The sequence below is a fragment of the Esox lucius genome, chromosome 13, assembly GCF_011004845.1.
Source record: "Esox lucius isolate fEsoLuc1 chromosome 13, fEsoLuc1.pri, whole genome shotgun sequence".
NCBI lineage: Eukaryota > Metazoa > Chordata > Actinopteri > Esociformes > Esocidae > Esox > Esox lucius.
Genome location: NC_047581.1, coordinates 12272801 through 12287602, shown reverse-complemented (window position 1 = coordinate 12287602; position 14802 = coordinate 12272801). Strand labels below are relative to the sequence as shown.

The 14802-nt window shown below is 41.9% G+C and overlaps 1 protein-coding gene across 2 annotated transcripts; it reads right to left on the bottom strand.

Annotated features, from left to right (window-relative positions):
* Nucleotides 1-4894: 4894 nt before the first annotated feature.
* Nucleotides 4895-14772, bottom strand: ercc8 (excision repair cross-complementation group 8). Of its 2 annotated transcripts, XM_010876152.5 has the most exons (12): nucleotides 14433-14772; nucleotides 13743-13838; nucleotides 13064-13165; nucleotides 12540-12663; nucleotides 11248-11329; nucleotides 9894-9962; nucleotides 9728-9794; nucleotides 8870-8973; nucleotides 8061-8185; nucleotides 7557-7754; nucleotides 5682-5777; nucleotides 4895-5566 (listed from the first exon to the last, which is right to left on the bottom strand). In XM_010876152.5, exons 1-12 carry the CDS (start codon nucleotides 14507-14509, stop codon nucleotides 5504-5506), a joined length of 1203 nt encoding a protein of 400 aa, XP_010874454.2. In that variant the 5' UTR covers nucleotides 14510-14772; the 3' UTR covers nucleotides 4895-5503. The 2 variants fall into 2 exon arrangements, with proteins under 2 accessions (XP_010874454.2, XP_034152256.1); XM_034296365.1 differs by lacking the exons at nucleotides 11248-11329; nucleotides 12540-12663; nucleotides 13064-13165; nucleotides 13743-13838; nucleotides 14433-14772 and adding an exon at nucleotides 11213-11246.
* Nucleotides 14773-14802: the final 30 nt, after the last annotated feature.

Sequence of the window (14802 nt, the reverse complement as noted above, 5' to 3'; positions counted from 1 at the left end):
TGGGAAAAATACATGAAGTTATGTATTACCTGAACTTTTGTAAACGTGTCCATACACAGTATGAAAATTTATGAAAACATTTCTACTTCACTCCATACACAGAATATATTTTAAAATATTGCAGTATATGAATATCTTCAACATAAAATTAAAAGTCTCAAATTGTATTTTATTAGCTATTCTTTTGCTATATAAAATAGACCAAGAATGTAGAATATTTGATATTTATTCATACGTAATTACTACCCGTTGTCTACACAATGTACACGTTATTGACAATACAGCAGAAGAGGTACAGTCAATCTGGAGGAAGTCAGATATGTTGTTCCTTTGAAAAGGGGTCTGGGTTCCTGAATCAATTACTGTCATATCCTTCACTTACTATCTCAAATAGTGGACAGAACCAGAAATAGTCAGGATGATGTTGGTAGTATGATGAAATATGATGTCATGATATATGCAATCAGTCATATTTACAGTCCTACACCCTTGATAAAGATTGGGATCAGTCTTTATGAAATACAAGTAATGAGGTATATTTCTATAATTAAGAAAATGCTCTCATACTACATGAATTGCTGAGAAAATATATATTACTGCTCAAAAAGAGAGAGAGAAAATTATTCTGTAAATTTTCCCTGGCTTTAAAATGAGCTAACATGAATGTAAGACCTCTGTCATCTATCACCATGGGTAGGGCCGAGGCTAGCTCTTTGGGGGGGCCTAAGCAGAATTATATTGTATTTGGTTGCCTTCTCTCAAGGTTTATGTTATAAAAGTATGTACAATCTCCACACATATGTTTGAGCATACAATGTACAAAAATGCATGTAAAGACAAAAGTACTATGAGCCTGTAATAGATTTTTATCATTGTAATTTATTTGTGTCAGAGTGAAAAGGTCTGGAACATTATTAGAACATTCCAGGTACATTATTTTCACGCACAACCATTTCTAGGGTTTACAAAGAATGGTGTGAAAAGGGAAAAACATCCAGTATGCGGCAGTCCTGTGGGCGAAAATGCCTTGTTGATGCTAGAGGTCAGAGGAGAATGGGCCGACTGATTCAAGCTGATAGAAGAGCAACTTTGACTGGAATAACCACTCGTTACAACCGAGGTATGCAGCAAAGCATTTGTGACGCCAAAACACGCACAACCTTGAGGTGGATGTGCTACAACAGCAGAAGACCCCACCGGGTACCACTCATCTCCACTACAAATAGGAAAAAGTGGCTACAATTTGCATGAGCTCACCAAAATTGGACAGTTGAAGACTGGAAGAATGTTGCCTGGTCTGATGAGTCTCGATTTCTGTTGAGACATTCAGATGGTAGAGTCAGAATTTGGCGTAAACAGAATGAGAACATGGATCCATCATGCCTTGTTACCACTGTGCAGGCTGGTGGTGGTGTAATGGTTTGGGGGATGTTTTCTTGGCACACTTTAGGTCCCTTAGTGCCAATTGGGCATTGTTTAAATGCCATGGCCTACCTGAGCATTGTTTCTGACCGTGTCCATCCCTTTATGACCACCATGTACCCATCCTCTGATGGCTACTTCCAGCAGGATAATGCACCATGTCACAAAGCTCAAATCATTTCAAATTGGTTTCTTGAACATGACAATGAGTTCACTGTACTGAAATGGCCCCCACAGTCACCAGATCTCAACCCAATAGAGCATCTTTGGGATGTGGTGGAACGGGAGCTTTGTGCCCTGGATGTGCATCCCACAAATCTCCATCAACTGCAAGATGCTATCCTATCAATATGGGCCAACATTTCTAAAGAATGCTTTCAGCACCTTGTTGAATCAATGCCACGTATAATTAAGGCAGTTCTGAAGACGAAAGGGGGTGAAACACAGTATTAGTATGGTGTTCCTAATAATCCTTTAGGTGAGTGTATATGAATAATTCACAGCATGTGGCGTCGTTAGGCCTTGGTGTCCGGGGCTATAGCCCCAGATCTCAAATTGACCAAAGAATAATAATAATACAAAAATATCCCCTGATCTAGTAATGTATAAATCCGATCGCGCATTATGACCATGTAGACGTCCAGGCCACTAGCAAGTACATTCAAAACGCTGTACTTTCTGTCCCGGGCAGGGCGGGGTGGTGGGCTAAGCCCTGAATGTATTGTGATCCTAGCGACGCCTCTGATTCACATTACAGAATAAAACAAGCTATTAAGCTAACAACTTATTGAAACTCAATGATAGTATTTTAAAAGTAAAATTATATATTTAAAACACACTTATAATAACACTGAATATCATTAAAGCTAATGGTATTCATCAGGAAAGTGACAAATATTTACATTTAAATTGAAGTAATTTAGTAATGTATTTAATTCAGTGTGCATTGTTCCCTGACAGTTTATTACATTAAAACTTTCAAACATTTGATTTACACAGCCAACATAAGGCCTGTTATTTGTACATATATATTTATATACATATATTCACCAATGAAGGCAATAGTGCAGTATGTTGATAAACTCACCAGCATAATTTGCAGCATTGCTGGCAGCAGCAGCAGAGGTAGGTAGTCTTGCTTTCTCCAAAGATGTGCCTTCATCGCAAGCAGTGCAATAGAAATATTACTTTCTGAATGAAAATTTAAGAACGGCTGGTTTTATTATCTATCATTATAAACCACATTTCAAACCACAATACTTTTTTTACTCAAATATTTCTAGTAACCCAAAGATGTGAATGATACATATGTCTGCAGGTTTATATCTTGTAATTGTTTGATTATGTTTTTTGCATGTACATTGGCAAAGCTGGCTTCCGATAGGATCTAGCCATCCCTTTCCAGGGCCCTGTCTTACAGACGTGGTTGTGTCGTTCTGGTAAAGTTCCCATGTTACCCAGAAATCTCAGTACATGCTTTTGGAAACTCTCCAAGAATTTTAAGAAATGTCAGGAATTTTGCAACCGTGAATTTCTGGCCACTGTCCAATGCAAAGCAAGACTTCAAAATAAGTCCATGGGATATGTAGAGTACTAAGAGTTTAACATTAGTAATGCATACAAAAGACAAAATTAATTATTTCAATAACCATATCTCTGCTGTTAACAAATAAAGTCATGGATGGTAACTGTACACTTGAAAGAGCAATCCATTACAAATTATACTGGATGCGTGGCTTAGTATATAAACAAATATTTGTATTCAAATACAACTCAAATATAGACCATGTTGGACTTATCTGGTTTGAGTGATGACAGCACATTATAGTTTCTGTGGGTTGTTCAAGCACTGGATTATTATTGGCTAAAAGCAGTGGTACATCAGACCATACAATAGGTTTGACCCAAGTATTACTTTTTGCTGTTCTAATCACATTGCTATCCACTGGTATGTATAAAAGCAAAAATACTTTGTGGTTCATGGGTAACATACCATGGCTTAGGGCAGTATACTTGTCACATGCTACAAACTCCCTGTAGCTTTTGTTGGTTGGATACACCACAACAGTACTGCACCAATAGAGTGGGATTTGTATGAAAACTCACCAGCAGTGCAACCAGTGTAGGACAGTTGACCTGCTAAAGGGAGGGGGAGGCAGGGGAAGGTCTTTGAGCTGATGGTGCAGTACTCAATAGTGCACCTAGGAAGATTATGGTCCAGTTTCACAGACACAGATTTAACATTGCCTAGGACTACCAAAACAAGCTCAATAGAGTTCTCAAACAGAACACCCTACAGAACTAGCTACATTTCCACCTGCTGAACTGAATTAGTACATTTAATACCTACCAACATCTGTAGGCCTTGATTAAAAAATATATACATGAAAATATGTATGACTACATCTGTGTACAGTGAAACTTTCTGAATAATTTTATAAAACTAATAATCAGGATGGGAGCTTAAAGGACGTCTGATTTTGCTAATGCGTGAACCAGCCCTGACCATAAGTAAAGACAAATGACTCACAAATGAATTTACTATGGTCAATGAATGGTATAGGACTGTTTAACCATCACTGGTCCTTAATGGTATAGGACTGTTTAACCATCACTGGTCCTTAATGTTATAGGACTGTATAACCACCACTGGTCCTTAATGTTATAGGACTGTTTAACCACCACTGGTCCTTAATGTTATAGGACTGTATAACCACCACTGGTCCTTAATGTTATAGGACTGTATAACCACCACTGGTCCTTAATGTTATAGGACTGTATAACCACCACTGGTCCTTAATGGTATAGGACTGTTTAACCACCACGGGTCCTTAATGGTATAGGACTGTTTAACCATCACTGGTCCTTAATGTTATAGGACTGTTTAACCACCACTGGTCCTTAATGTTATAGGACTGTATAACCACCACTGGTCCTTAATGTTATAGGACTGTATAACCACCACTGGTCCTTAATGTTATAGGACTGTTTAACCACCACTGGTCCTTAATGGTATAGGACTGTTTAACCACCACTGGTCCTTAATGGTATAGGACTGTTTAACCACCACTGGTCCTTAATGGTATAGGACTGTTTAACCACCACTGGTCCTTAATGGTATAGGACTGTTTAACCATCACTGGTCCTTAATGGTATAGGACTGTTTAACCACCACTGGTCCTTAATGGTATATAGGACTGTTAAACTATCACTGGTCCTGGAGCTGTTCTTAAGGTCAACAGTATCATGAACTCATTATTGAAAAAGGCTGACTTAGCATCAAGTCGATCTCCTATCAAGAAGATCTCCCCCAGCACACATCAAATACTTAAAGAAATTGATAATTGACCAGATAATGTATATTTTTCAACAGCCATCTTAGCATCCAGTGAAACCTCCCACTGAAAACATGTGGTTTGAAATAGGGCGGTCCGGCAGGGCAGAACAACCAATAACAAAGATCCGGAGAAAATGTTATAAAATCCCATTTAAAGAGACTTCACATACATCATTCATACTTCCATGGAAGTGGCTGTCTCAAGCCCAGTAGAATTACATATATGTACTGTACATAAGGCTGGTTCAAGTGTCAGTAAGGTACCCTGCAGGTCACTGGTATTCCCATGTAAACATGCCAACAGGACTGTAGATAAGATGCCAGTTGGATAAAGGGGGAGTGTGATTTCAGTGTCCCGTCTTAAAACAACATTACAATGGTTTCACAATGACGAAAGAATAACAAAGCAAATAGGCAGGTGAATGGAGAGACGGCGATGTGGTTGAACTGAAAAATTTGTGTGAATAAATCACTGAAACATCATGTTCAAAGAGGGCTGGGTTGGCTCCAGTTCTGCAGGTTTCACTGCCCACTCCTCCTAAACACCACCGCTGATTCATCACCATACGTTTCTATATTGGACAGCATAAAAACAACTATGTATTTATCACAATTGGCATTCAAGTTACTGGATGGCCATTTTCCAACACCAAAGTAGGCGAAACCGCATTGGTAGTTTCAGAGACGTCTTCAGTAGAGCCATGATTAAATGTAAACCCCATGGAGCAGAGCAGAACAGGTAGGTCAGTCCTCATCACTGCTCCATGCATCTTGAAAAGCAGGGTTCACCGCAGCCTGGCTTTTACCCTGTGAGGGAGAAATGCACTTGTTACAATACACCGACGCTCCACCCAAGTTGGACCAGGCTAGTTGGACCAGGAACATCCCATAAGAGGTATTTCATTGGTATGTCGCCTCATACCTCCTTGGCAATTGTGCCACCTTCCTCCAGGTCTGGGAGTCGTAAAACTGGAACCCAGGCTAGGATGTTACAGTCTTTACCCCCACTGTACAGCTCCTGCAAAGACAAAGAGGGGTGGGGGGGTTCAGCATGTCTGTCAATACTATAGCTCTAGAGCTGTTTCTGACAAAACAATCTTGTTTGACCAAGACTGTTAAACACATTTTTCCATACAGACACATCCTATGTGTTGTAATGATATGTTTTGGCATATAGCTTTGTAAATTTATCCTTGCGATAATAAAGACTCAGTGACAAGTTGCTTGGCCACATTCCTACAATGTTAAAGGGGTATTGAACTGACTGATTTAGCCCAGGTTTCAACCTCGGAGGAGTGATTTGATGTGGGTGTCTGTGTGTGAGTTTGGATAAGGCAAAACAGTCTAACAAACGTCTGACAATTCAGCCACTGGTGTGCGACCTACCTTTGGGACTAGTTAGGGACAACACATTACACAATGTAAAACTGGGACAGTATTTTCATGCTGCACAAATGTTGCTTATTCACTGAAGGTTGCTTATAGCTTCGCTCTGAATAATGAGTGCAGCTGTGAGCAGGACCGAAACAAACCCAACCAAGGAAAACTGACCCTTCACCTTCCTTGCATGACACACGTTGAGCCACTACCAATCTCTATTTTCAAATGTATTTTAAGTCAGTAACTCGTTAGACAATAACGGTATTGGGTACATAAACTCTAAACAGCAAAAAGTACAATACAACTTAAGTTCAGGATCGACAAAACCCTTTTTTTCCTGAATATGCAAACGTATGAGGAATTATGTGGCACACTCGCATAAAGAACGAAAAGATACACCCATGCAAAGGGAGATTTGAATACATCTATATGACAAAACTATTTTTAAAAATCCAAAACCCACCTTTCATTGCTGTACTTTGAACCAAACACACACAGAACTATCTGAGAAAACGAAACCAAAAAACAAACATATAAACACATATAGCTTATCATACTGCTGTCACTAGGCCGTGGCCTATGGAGGATGTTGACTTTAATATGTCAACCATCTAGACCATCAAACACCCCCGCTACACCCCATGCCTAGCACATGATGCCCGCTGCAACAATACCACATCAACTTGGTATGCGAATAACAAACAATTTTTTAAACCTTCTATTTCGGGCTGTATTCTTAATGTTGTTTATCTGCACATTCTAGAAGTACAGTCATTCCTACCCTCACTATCATTCCTTATTTCAGAAATTCCAAGTTTGAAAGCGAGCGGCACTGATGACATGGGCAACAGTGGTGCTCAAACCAATCCTCATGGGCTGAAAGACGTTCTACACCGTGGTTGTGGCCCAGAACCATCTCATCTAACTCACCTAATCAAGGGAGTGACAATTAGTAAATCAGGTGTGGCGGCTACGGAAATGTTTAAAAACATTGAATGGCTACTGCTCCCCGAGGAGAGGTTTGATTACCCTTGACACGCACACAATACTCAGGAACCCATTTTAGCTTAACAATCCTCAGGGACCCGTTTTAGCTTAACAATCCTCAGGGACCCGTTTTAGCTCAACAATCCTCAGGGACCCGTGTTAGCTCAACAATCCTCAGGGACCCGTTTTAGCTCAACAATCCTCAGGGACCCGTTTTAGCTTAACAATCCTCAGGGACCCGTTTTACCTTAACAGCATCACTTTCATAACCAGAAACACTAATCTAACACTAATCTAAACAACTGTCAGGAAAGCGCAGGTGGCCCGGCTTTATTAATTCAGTATTCTGACAAACTGACAGTGTCCATTCTGATCCACCTATAGTCTACAGACAGGCAGGTCTCCCCTGTGGTCTAGTCCCACGTATCACCTGGTAGTCAGGGTGGAAGTCGCAGCAGTCCACGTTGTCGTAGTGCCCCCTCAGCATGCTGACCAGCTCCCCAGTGTGCACAGCGTACACCGCCACCGAGCTGCCGCATGGCACGAACACAAACTCTGGGCTGCAGCCGCGAGACACGGTGAACTTTAACCCCTTGCGGCTCTCATTGCACACCTTCCCGTAGTTCACCTGAGAGAGTTGGGAGGGTCGGACAGATTGGCTGAGCAGTGAAGTAGTTAAACAGAGATCGAACTGTTCAGAAATTGCATTTCTGTTGATTTTAATTGTATAAATGGTTTCAAAGTTTAACTTTGTGTGATTAGTTACATTGGACTACATTTATTAATGAAAATGTGGTTGGAATTTAGCTCAAATAACCATGCGTCAACTTTCCAGGGGAGTGTATTTACTTATTCACAAGACTTTGATATACACGCAAATTTCTCTCTCTCTCTCACACTAAATATCACTCTCTCTTACAAATACAGAGCCTACCAATGTGTTCTCTCCATTGGCGCTGTTCCACAGTCTCATGCGATCATCTGTTCCCGTGCTGAGAAGGTAGAGTCCATCCGCCGTGAAACAGAGGCCATTTACCCTTCCATTATGGGCAGTGTTTACTGGCAAAACACACACACACAGTCACTAATCTGCAACAAGGCTTCATCTAAGCATCACACATTTTATTTGATTTGCAAAAACACCCAACATTAGCATACTTTCATGCATTGTGGCTTAAGGTGGCTTAAACAGTAATCGACCTGTCTACCATCATACATTTTAAACATATCCCTAACTGAATAGGTGAGATAGATTCATCAGGTAGGTGCAGATCTTTGTGTGTATGTGTGCGCGTGTGACAGCAGTAATGGCTGTAGTAATAACAGCTTGTTGTTCCAAGCAGGTCCGTTTGCGGATACACCTGTCTGTACTGTGGCAGCGAGAGAGGGGGAGATGTGACGTACTGTGGCAGCGGGAGAGGGGGAGATGTGACATACTGTGGCAGCGAGAGAGGGGGAGATGTGACATACTGTGGCAGCGAGAGAGGGGGAGATGTGACGTACTGTGGCAGCGGGAGAGGGGGAGATGTGACATACTGTGGCAGCGAGAGAGGGGGAGATGTGACATACTGTGGCAGCGAGAGAGGGGGAGATGTGACATACTGTGGCAGCGAGAGAGGGGAGATGAGACATACTGTGGCAGCGAGAGAGGGGGAGATGTGACATACTGTGGCAGCGAGAGAGGGGGAGATGTGACATACTGTGGCAGCAGGAGAAGGGAGATGACGTACTGTTGCTTCCTACCTGCCTGCGATGAGGCCTTAGACTTGTCCCCGTTGTGTTGGTCCAGAGAGAATAGGCTTCCTGAAGCCCGGCGGACATCCCAAACCAACACCCTGCTATCAGTACTGAGAGAAAGAATGACAGAGGACATCAGATGGTTGATTGGGTTAACAATCATGTCAACTCTTCACCGATTAAGAAATACTAATAATCCAAATAATCAGTATGAAAGAGTAGCGTGCTGAAACAGTTGTCAAACCCCAGTCTGTCGAAAAATGCTACTACCATATACAGTATGTGGTACTCATCTGCCAATGAGAGATAACACGCAGTGTAAAACTACAACTACCACAATGCCATACTGTCCATTTTCCAGCTACAGTGCCTCAAATTATCCATATGAAAAATATCCCCCATAACACAGTTGAGATGCTGCTCATTTGTAGTCACAGCTCAAAGGGACAGTGATATGATCCCACTGGGTTAATGAATGAATTAGACAGTATGCTGTTTTAATTTATTGTTTTAATTCATTCATCTGTCCCGTATGCTGTGTTGTTACTTCCAGGGCATACCCGGGGTAACGTACCAGTTACACAGTCTCCCTTTATTTCAATGCTTCCAGATGGCAATGAGCTCAGGTGACATGGGCTGCGTGTAGACAGGCAAACCAATTCTCCGATTTCTTTACTAAGTGTTCTTTCGGCCAATTGCTTTCGGACATTTTTCACATCTGATGGCCAAAAGACCAATTAAAAGCCGAACTGGGCAGCCTGTCTAAACACAGAATATGGTGGTGGAAATGTCAAGTGGAATTCCTTCAAAGGTTGACTACAGGCTCAGACACGGCGCTGTTGTCATGGTAGTGATGGGTGTTACCTGGCTGTAGCTAAAATGTGCTCATGTCTGGGAGACCACCGGACAGACAGGACTTCACCCCTGTGACCTGAGGGATAGAAAGGGCCGACAGTGCGTGTCAGCGTGTGTGTGCGCGCATGCGTGTGTGTGGTCTGTGCATGCAGGAGCATGTGTATGATGCACTCACCCTGAAGAATGTGAATGCGTGAGCCAGACTTCAGGTCACAGAGCTGTACTTTTTGGTCTTTGGTACCAACTGACAACACAGAACAGTGACTCATTGAGAGGTTGCATACATAAGAAAAGGAAAAACATATCAACTTTTCCTGTGTCTGTGTATACTGCTTGGTGACATAAGGAAATGCCGGAAGCACTGGTTCTTTCATAACAAATGTGTATGTAAGACAGCCCAGCTAGGACTGCTTGATCAAGATGATAACAGTTGATAACACTAGAAATCCTTGATAAAGAGAGTGGTTGATTCACACTAAGATCTTTAAAATTGTTGATAACTGTGAATTAACTGATTTATCATCATTACCAAAAGATCCTAGCGTGAATCAACCGCTTTAAACTATTCAAATGTGAGAATCAATTGACAAAGTGGTTGATTCACACTAAGATCCTATGATAAAGACAGCACAGTTGATTTACAACACAAAGACTCGACAAGAATAGACAAACCAGACTTTAAACAAATGATCATTCTGGTCTGACAAGTGCAACCTGAACTTTCCCGGGAAAAAGTAGCTTGGTCTATCAATGTGCGTCATGCACAAAGACTAAAATGCTACATGTAATTTTGTTTTGGGTTCGGCAGGACTTTTGCCCTCTTAAAGAGAAATACAGAGAGAGAGTAAGACAAAAACAAATGAGAGAGTAAGACAAAAACAAATGAGAGAGTAAGACAAAATCAAATGAGAGAGCGAGAGAGAGAGAGAAGTGAGCGTGCAGGTATTAGGAACAAGTCCGTCCTGATCTGTCATCTTCGGGCGGGTGGGGGGCAGTGCCTGGATTCTTGTAATGTCTTTTCAGAATAGTACATGTTTCCGCGAAAACCGTCCCCACGGTATAGTCAATAACCCTGTGACACAGCTCTGTCCCCTTTCAGACGACACGTTCTCAGAGGGCAGTGTCAGCGGACAGAACCAACGTGGCGTTGACCGTTATCTAAAAGGTAGAGGCTGGAGTGTATAGCCAACCTGCTTTCTAGTGATCCCTACTCAGCTCATTCTTAGATAACGTATCAGTGAGATAATGGACAGTAAGTCATATCCTAAAAGACCTACTCTAGTCATTTCTTTTTTTTTTTTGCTTTCACTGTAGAAAAGCTCAAAATACAGTACAGACTATTTTTGGAAAACGGCAGACATGAGAATCGGTGAGGTCATCAGCCTCCCTTTTGCTTGGAAAACGATAGAGGAAAGCCCCCACCCCCCATGCTATGTCATAAATAACCTGGATCACCTAAAGACGTGTACCTTTTTAAAACCAAATCGGGTGTACCTTTGTAAAACCAAATCATGGACACAGACACACACCTGCGATGAGGCTGTGTTTCCTGGCGATGGGGGACATGTGGTGGCAGTAGACATTCCCTTCAAACTGAAACACTTCAGCAGGCTACAAACACACAGGGAGGAACAAGGACCTCTTAAAATGGTGGTATTGGCACAGGAAAACATTGCGCTAACACTGCTACAGCATGAACATATCAGCTTGACTTCAACTTGCACGCTAATTTGACACAGCCGTCCCGAGGAGACAACTCACCTAGACAGGAAGAGAACAATTAACTGGAAACAACCGTCAGTCAGTAAGTCAGAATGACTCACACAATGGGACTGGACCAGGAGAATGAAATGAGGGTTAGGGCTGCGAGGCCAGTTAAGGACACGGGAGAACAAAGCTCAGCGGGGCAGGGCATCCCACCGGGAGGCTGGACAGGAGCGGAGTGACCGTAACAATGTAGATCCTTCTACGGCGCAAACACAAATGGCTGCTGTGTTCTGGCTGCCAGCGAGGGCTGACCCAATGGGCGCACAGAGGGGGCTCTGTCCCAACACTCACATACAATCAGCACCCAGACCTTCATGAGATTTGGTTTCTAGAAATGAAATGTTCACACAAGACCCAGCGAACACACGTGTGTAGCTAGAAGGTTTATGCTAATAAAAGGATCTGGGAATGTTTGAGCTGCGTTGGTAAAGTGCATTGCTGGGTGGTGCATCTGTGCCAAGGGGTAGAGTGAAGGTGGTCTGTCGGAGGGTTACACTGTCCCTTAACTGACCCTGGGAGGTAACCATGGCACCAGCTTAATTCCAGGTCAACACAGAGTGCACCACTTGGTAGGGTGCCCATCGCATAACACATTGTGTAACCAATTCTGTAGATATTCCTGAACAAAAAAGGGCTCTAAACCTCATGTCACCTCTGTCACACTCTAGTCAAATGTTACTGGAATTTTTAGAATTCTAGAATGGCCAAAATTATCAAAAAGGAAAAAAAGCAGTTGAAACATTGATTTGTCACTCAACTCCTACAGAAATTAGGGATTAACTGATGAGCTCATCGTTTTTCTTCTCAAATCCAGAGGATATTAAACAACATAAAGGTAAGAACAATATCCATATTTTCACAGCTTTGTGTCCAGCTAATTTTGCTTTAAGTAACCAGCGAAAATATCTTGGAAGACCAGACAATGTAAAGTGCGCAACAGTGAGAAACCTGTCAACACAACTCAGTGATTATTATGGGATGTATCAGGTGACAAAATAAAACTTGTTGAACACATTGTTAATGATATGTTTGTCTGGGTAAATGTGTGTTATACCTTCAATGTCTCAGTGTCCCAGACCTTCATGGTTTTGTCAAAGGAGCTGGAGACAAACATGCCCGTGTCATGTGGGTACCACTGTACCGTCTCCACACTGAACCTGTGGACGTACCGACTAGACCTGCAACACACACACACACAGTTACAACCAGAGCCTCTCTCACACTGCAGATGGCACATCTATCAACGGTCACATACTGTTAGTGCTTAAAACATAGTTCACTCACTCACTCACACACACACACACACACACACACACACACACACACACACACACACACACACACACACACACACACACACACACACACACACACACACACACACACACACACACACACACACACACACACACACACACACACACACAAACACACAAACACACCTCACACTAATGATTGCACAGGCGTCACCCAAACCTCCCTCACACTCCCACACGAAACAAATGTTTAGCAAAGCACACTGATACAGTACTGCTGCACCCTAGTGGACATCATTGGGTATATACGAGCCACACACACCGGCCGACTGTGCACACTGCTTTACAGGCGTAATGGGCGTTCCTACTGTTGTTCTCCAGGTCGTACAGCACAATCACCCCATCTGACCCTCCGGATAGCATGCTACAGGACAGACAAGAGCAGGGGTTAGCTCCTACAGAAACAGCACCGGGAGGACTCCGGAGAAGTGCCTAAAATGTAGACGGTTGGGACACTGGTTGGCGTGTCATGTACTGAAAGTTTGGCTGAAATCATGCTTACGTTGAGATTTTAGTCATTGAGCAGACACTTGAATCCAGAGGGACTTCATAAAGTTTCTAGCTATATGGAGGGCCTGTGGTCAAGTACTAGCACTCCAGGGCAACCACATGTAGCCCCACTCTACACCGGAAACAGGGTTCAATCCCTTGTTTAACCTCCCTACTGTACTCCTGACTCACTTCCTGTTTTCTGTTATCCAAGTCATGTGTAGGGTGTCAGAACAATAAATAGACAATTGAAAGCTAGAAAGATAATTCATTGCTAGTTCACCTGTTGTTATTGAATGTTTTTCTGTTGAAGGAAACCCGCCTTTAGATGACATGCTATGTATGACATGCTATATGTATTGGCTATGTGTTTCCATCACAACAACATAATTGTCATATTGTCAGTCTTGCTACCAATTACGATGAGTGAAGGGAGATGTTATTATACTTACTAGCGGCCTTCAATGACTTCAATGTCTATGGTGTTTATGCCATTGCTATGGATTCGATCCACGTCTCTGTCATGATTCAGCTCTAAACTGAGAACCCTTTATTGAAAAAAAGGACAAAAAATGTCAACAGGATGCAATGGACTGAATATTGCCAGAAACAGATTTAAGGTTGCCCTACAAAGCTATCAGTGACAACCTGTCAGTACTGTTAACAGCAATGTTCTGTTATACTGTGTCACAAAAGCTAAAAAAAATAAGTTATAAAATGAGGTTGAGTCATTGAAAATAAATTGCAAGATTCTGTACAGACTGAAGAACTGTACTGTTTAAGGGTTTTTATAGCTATTCCGTGTTTTTTAATGGAAATATGTCGTTATTGAGCTTATTTACACTGTTCCCTGTTGACAGTATTGTTTTGTTATAGTGTACTGTGGTTCAACCAACCAAAAATACTAATTTCTTTGAAAAGGATGAACGATGATTCATTTATTTGATTGATGATGATCAGAAGTTAAACATAGGGTGTAGCTATTTGTATAGGTTGCACAACAAGGAAAAAAACATATCTTAATCTAAAGGTAATCAGATAAACAATGAACATATAGCGTTGTCCGTATAGTTGTGAACATATAGCGTTGTCCGTATAGTTGTGCCCAGATATGATGATGTGTCTAACTTTCCCGCACTCACCTCCGTGTAGTCTCAGCTCGTTTCAGGCGAAGTGGGTCGTCAAGTCCAGCTTGTCTTGCTGTCAAAAACCCCAACATCTTCCTAAAACAATTAACAACTTTGCTAGCTAGCCTTGCATGGCTCTTTGTTGTGTTTAATTTCGAGGTTGCATAGCTGGTTTGGATATACCCTTTAACTTCAATATTGTAGGCAACTAAGCAAACAATTCTTGTATACAAATATCTGCAATAAAATGTTATCGAATCACTGTCATTTAATGCAAGTCTATTTAAAAGTATTAAACGTTTATGCTATAGCTTATTCAACAAGCCGTGTGTGTGCTGCCATTTTGTTACGTCAGTATACTTTAATCGTATCTGATATAACATGC

Coding starts and splice junctions, on each gene's coding strand:
- ercc8 (XM_010876152.5), bottom strand. CDS start 14,509: ATGTTGGGGTTTTTGACAGCAAGACAAGCTGGACTTGACGACCCACTT. Junction 8,974..9,727: donor CACATTTTAGCTACAGCCAG/GTAACACCCATC, acceptor TCTTTCTCTCAG/TACTGATAGCAGGGTGTTGG. Junction 7,755..8,060: donor CCAATGGAGAGAACACATTG/GTAGGCTCTGTA, acceptor CAACTCTCTCAG/GTGAACTACGGGAAGGTGTG.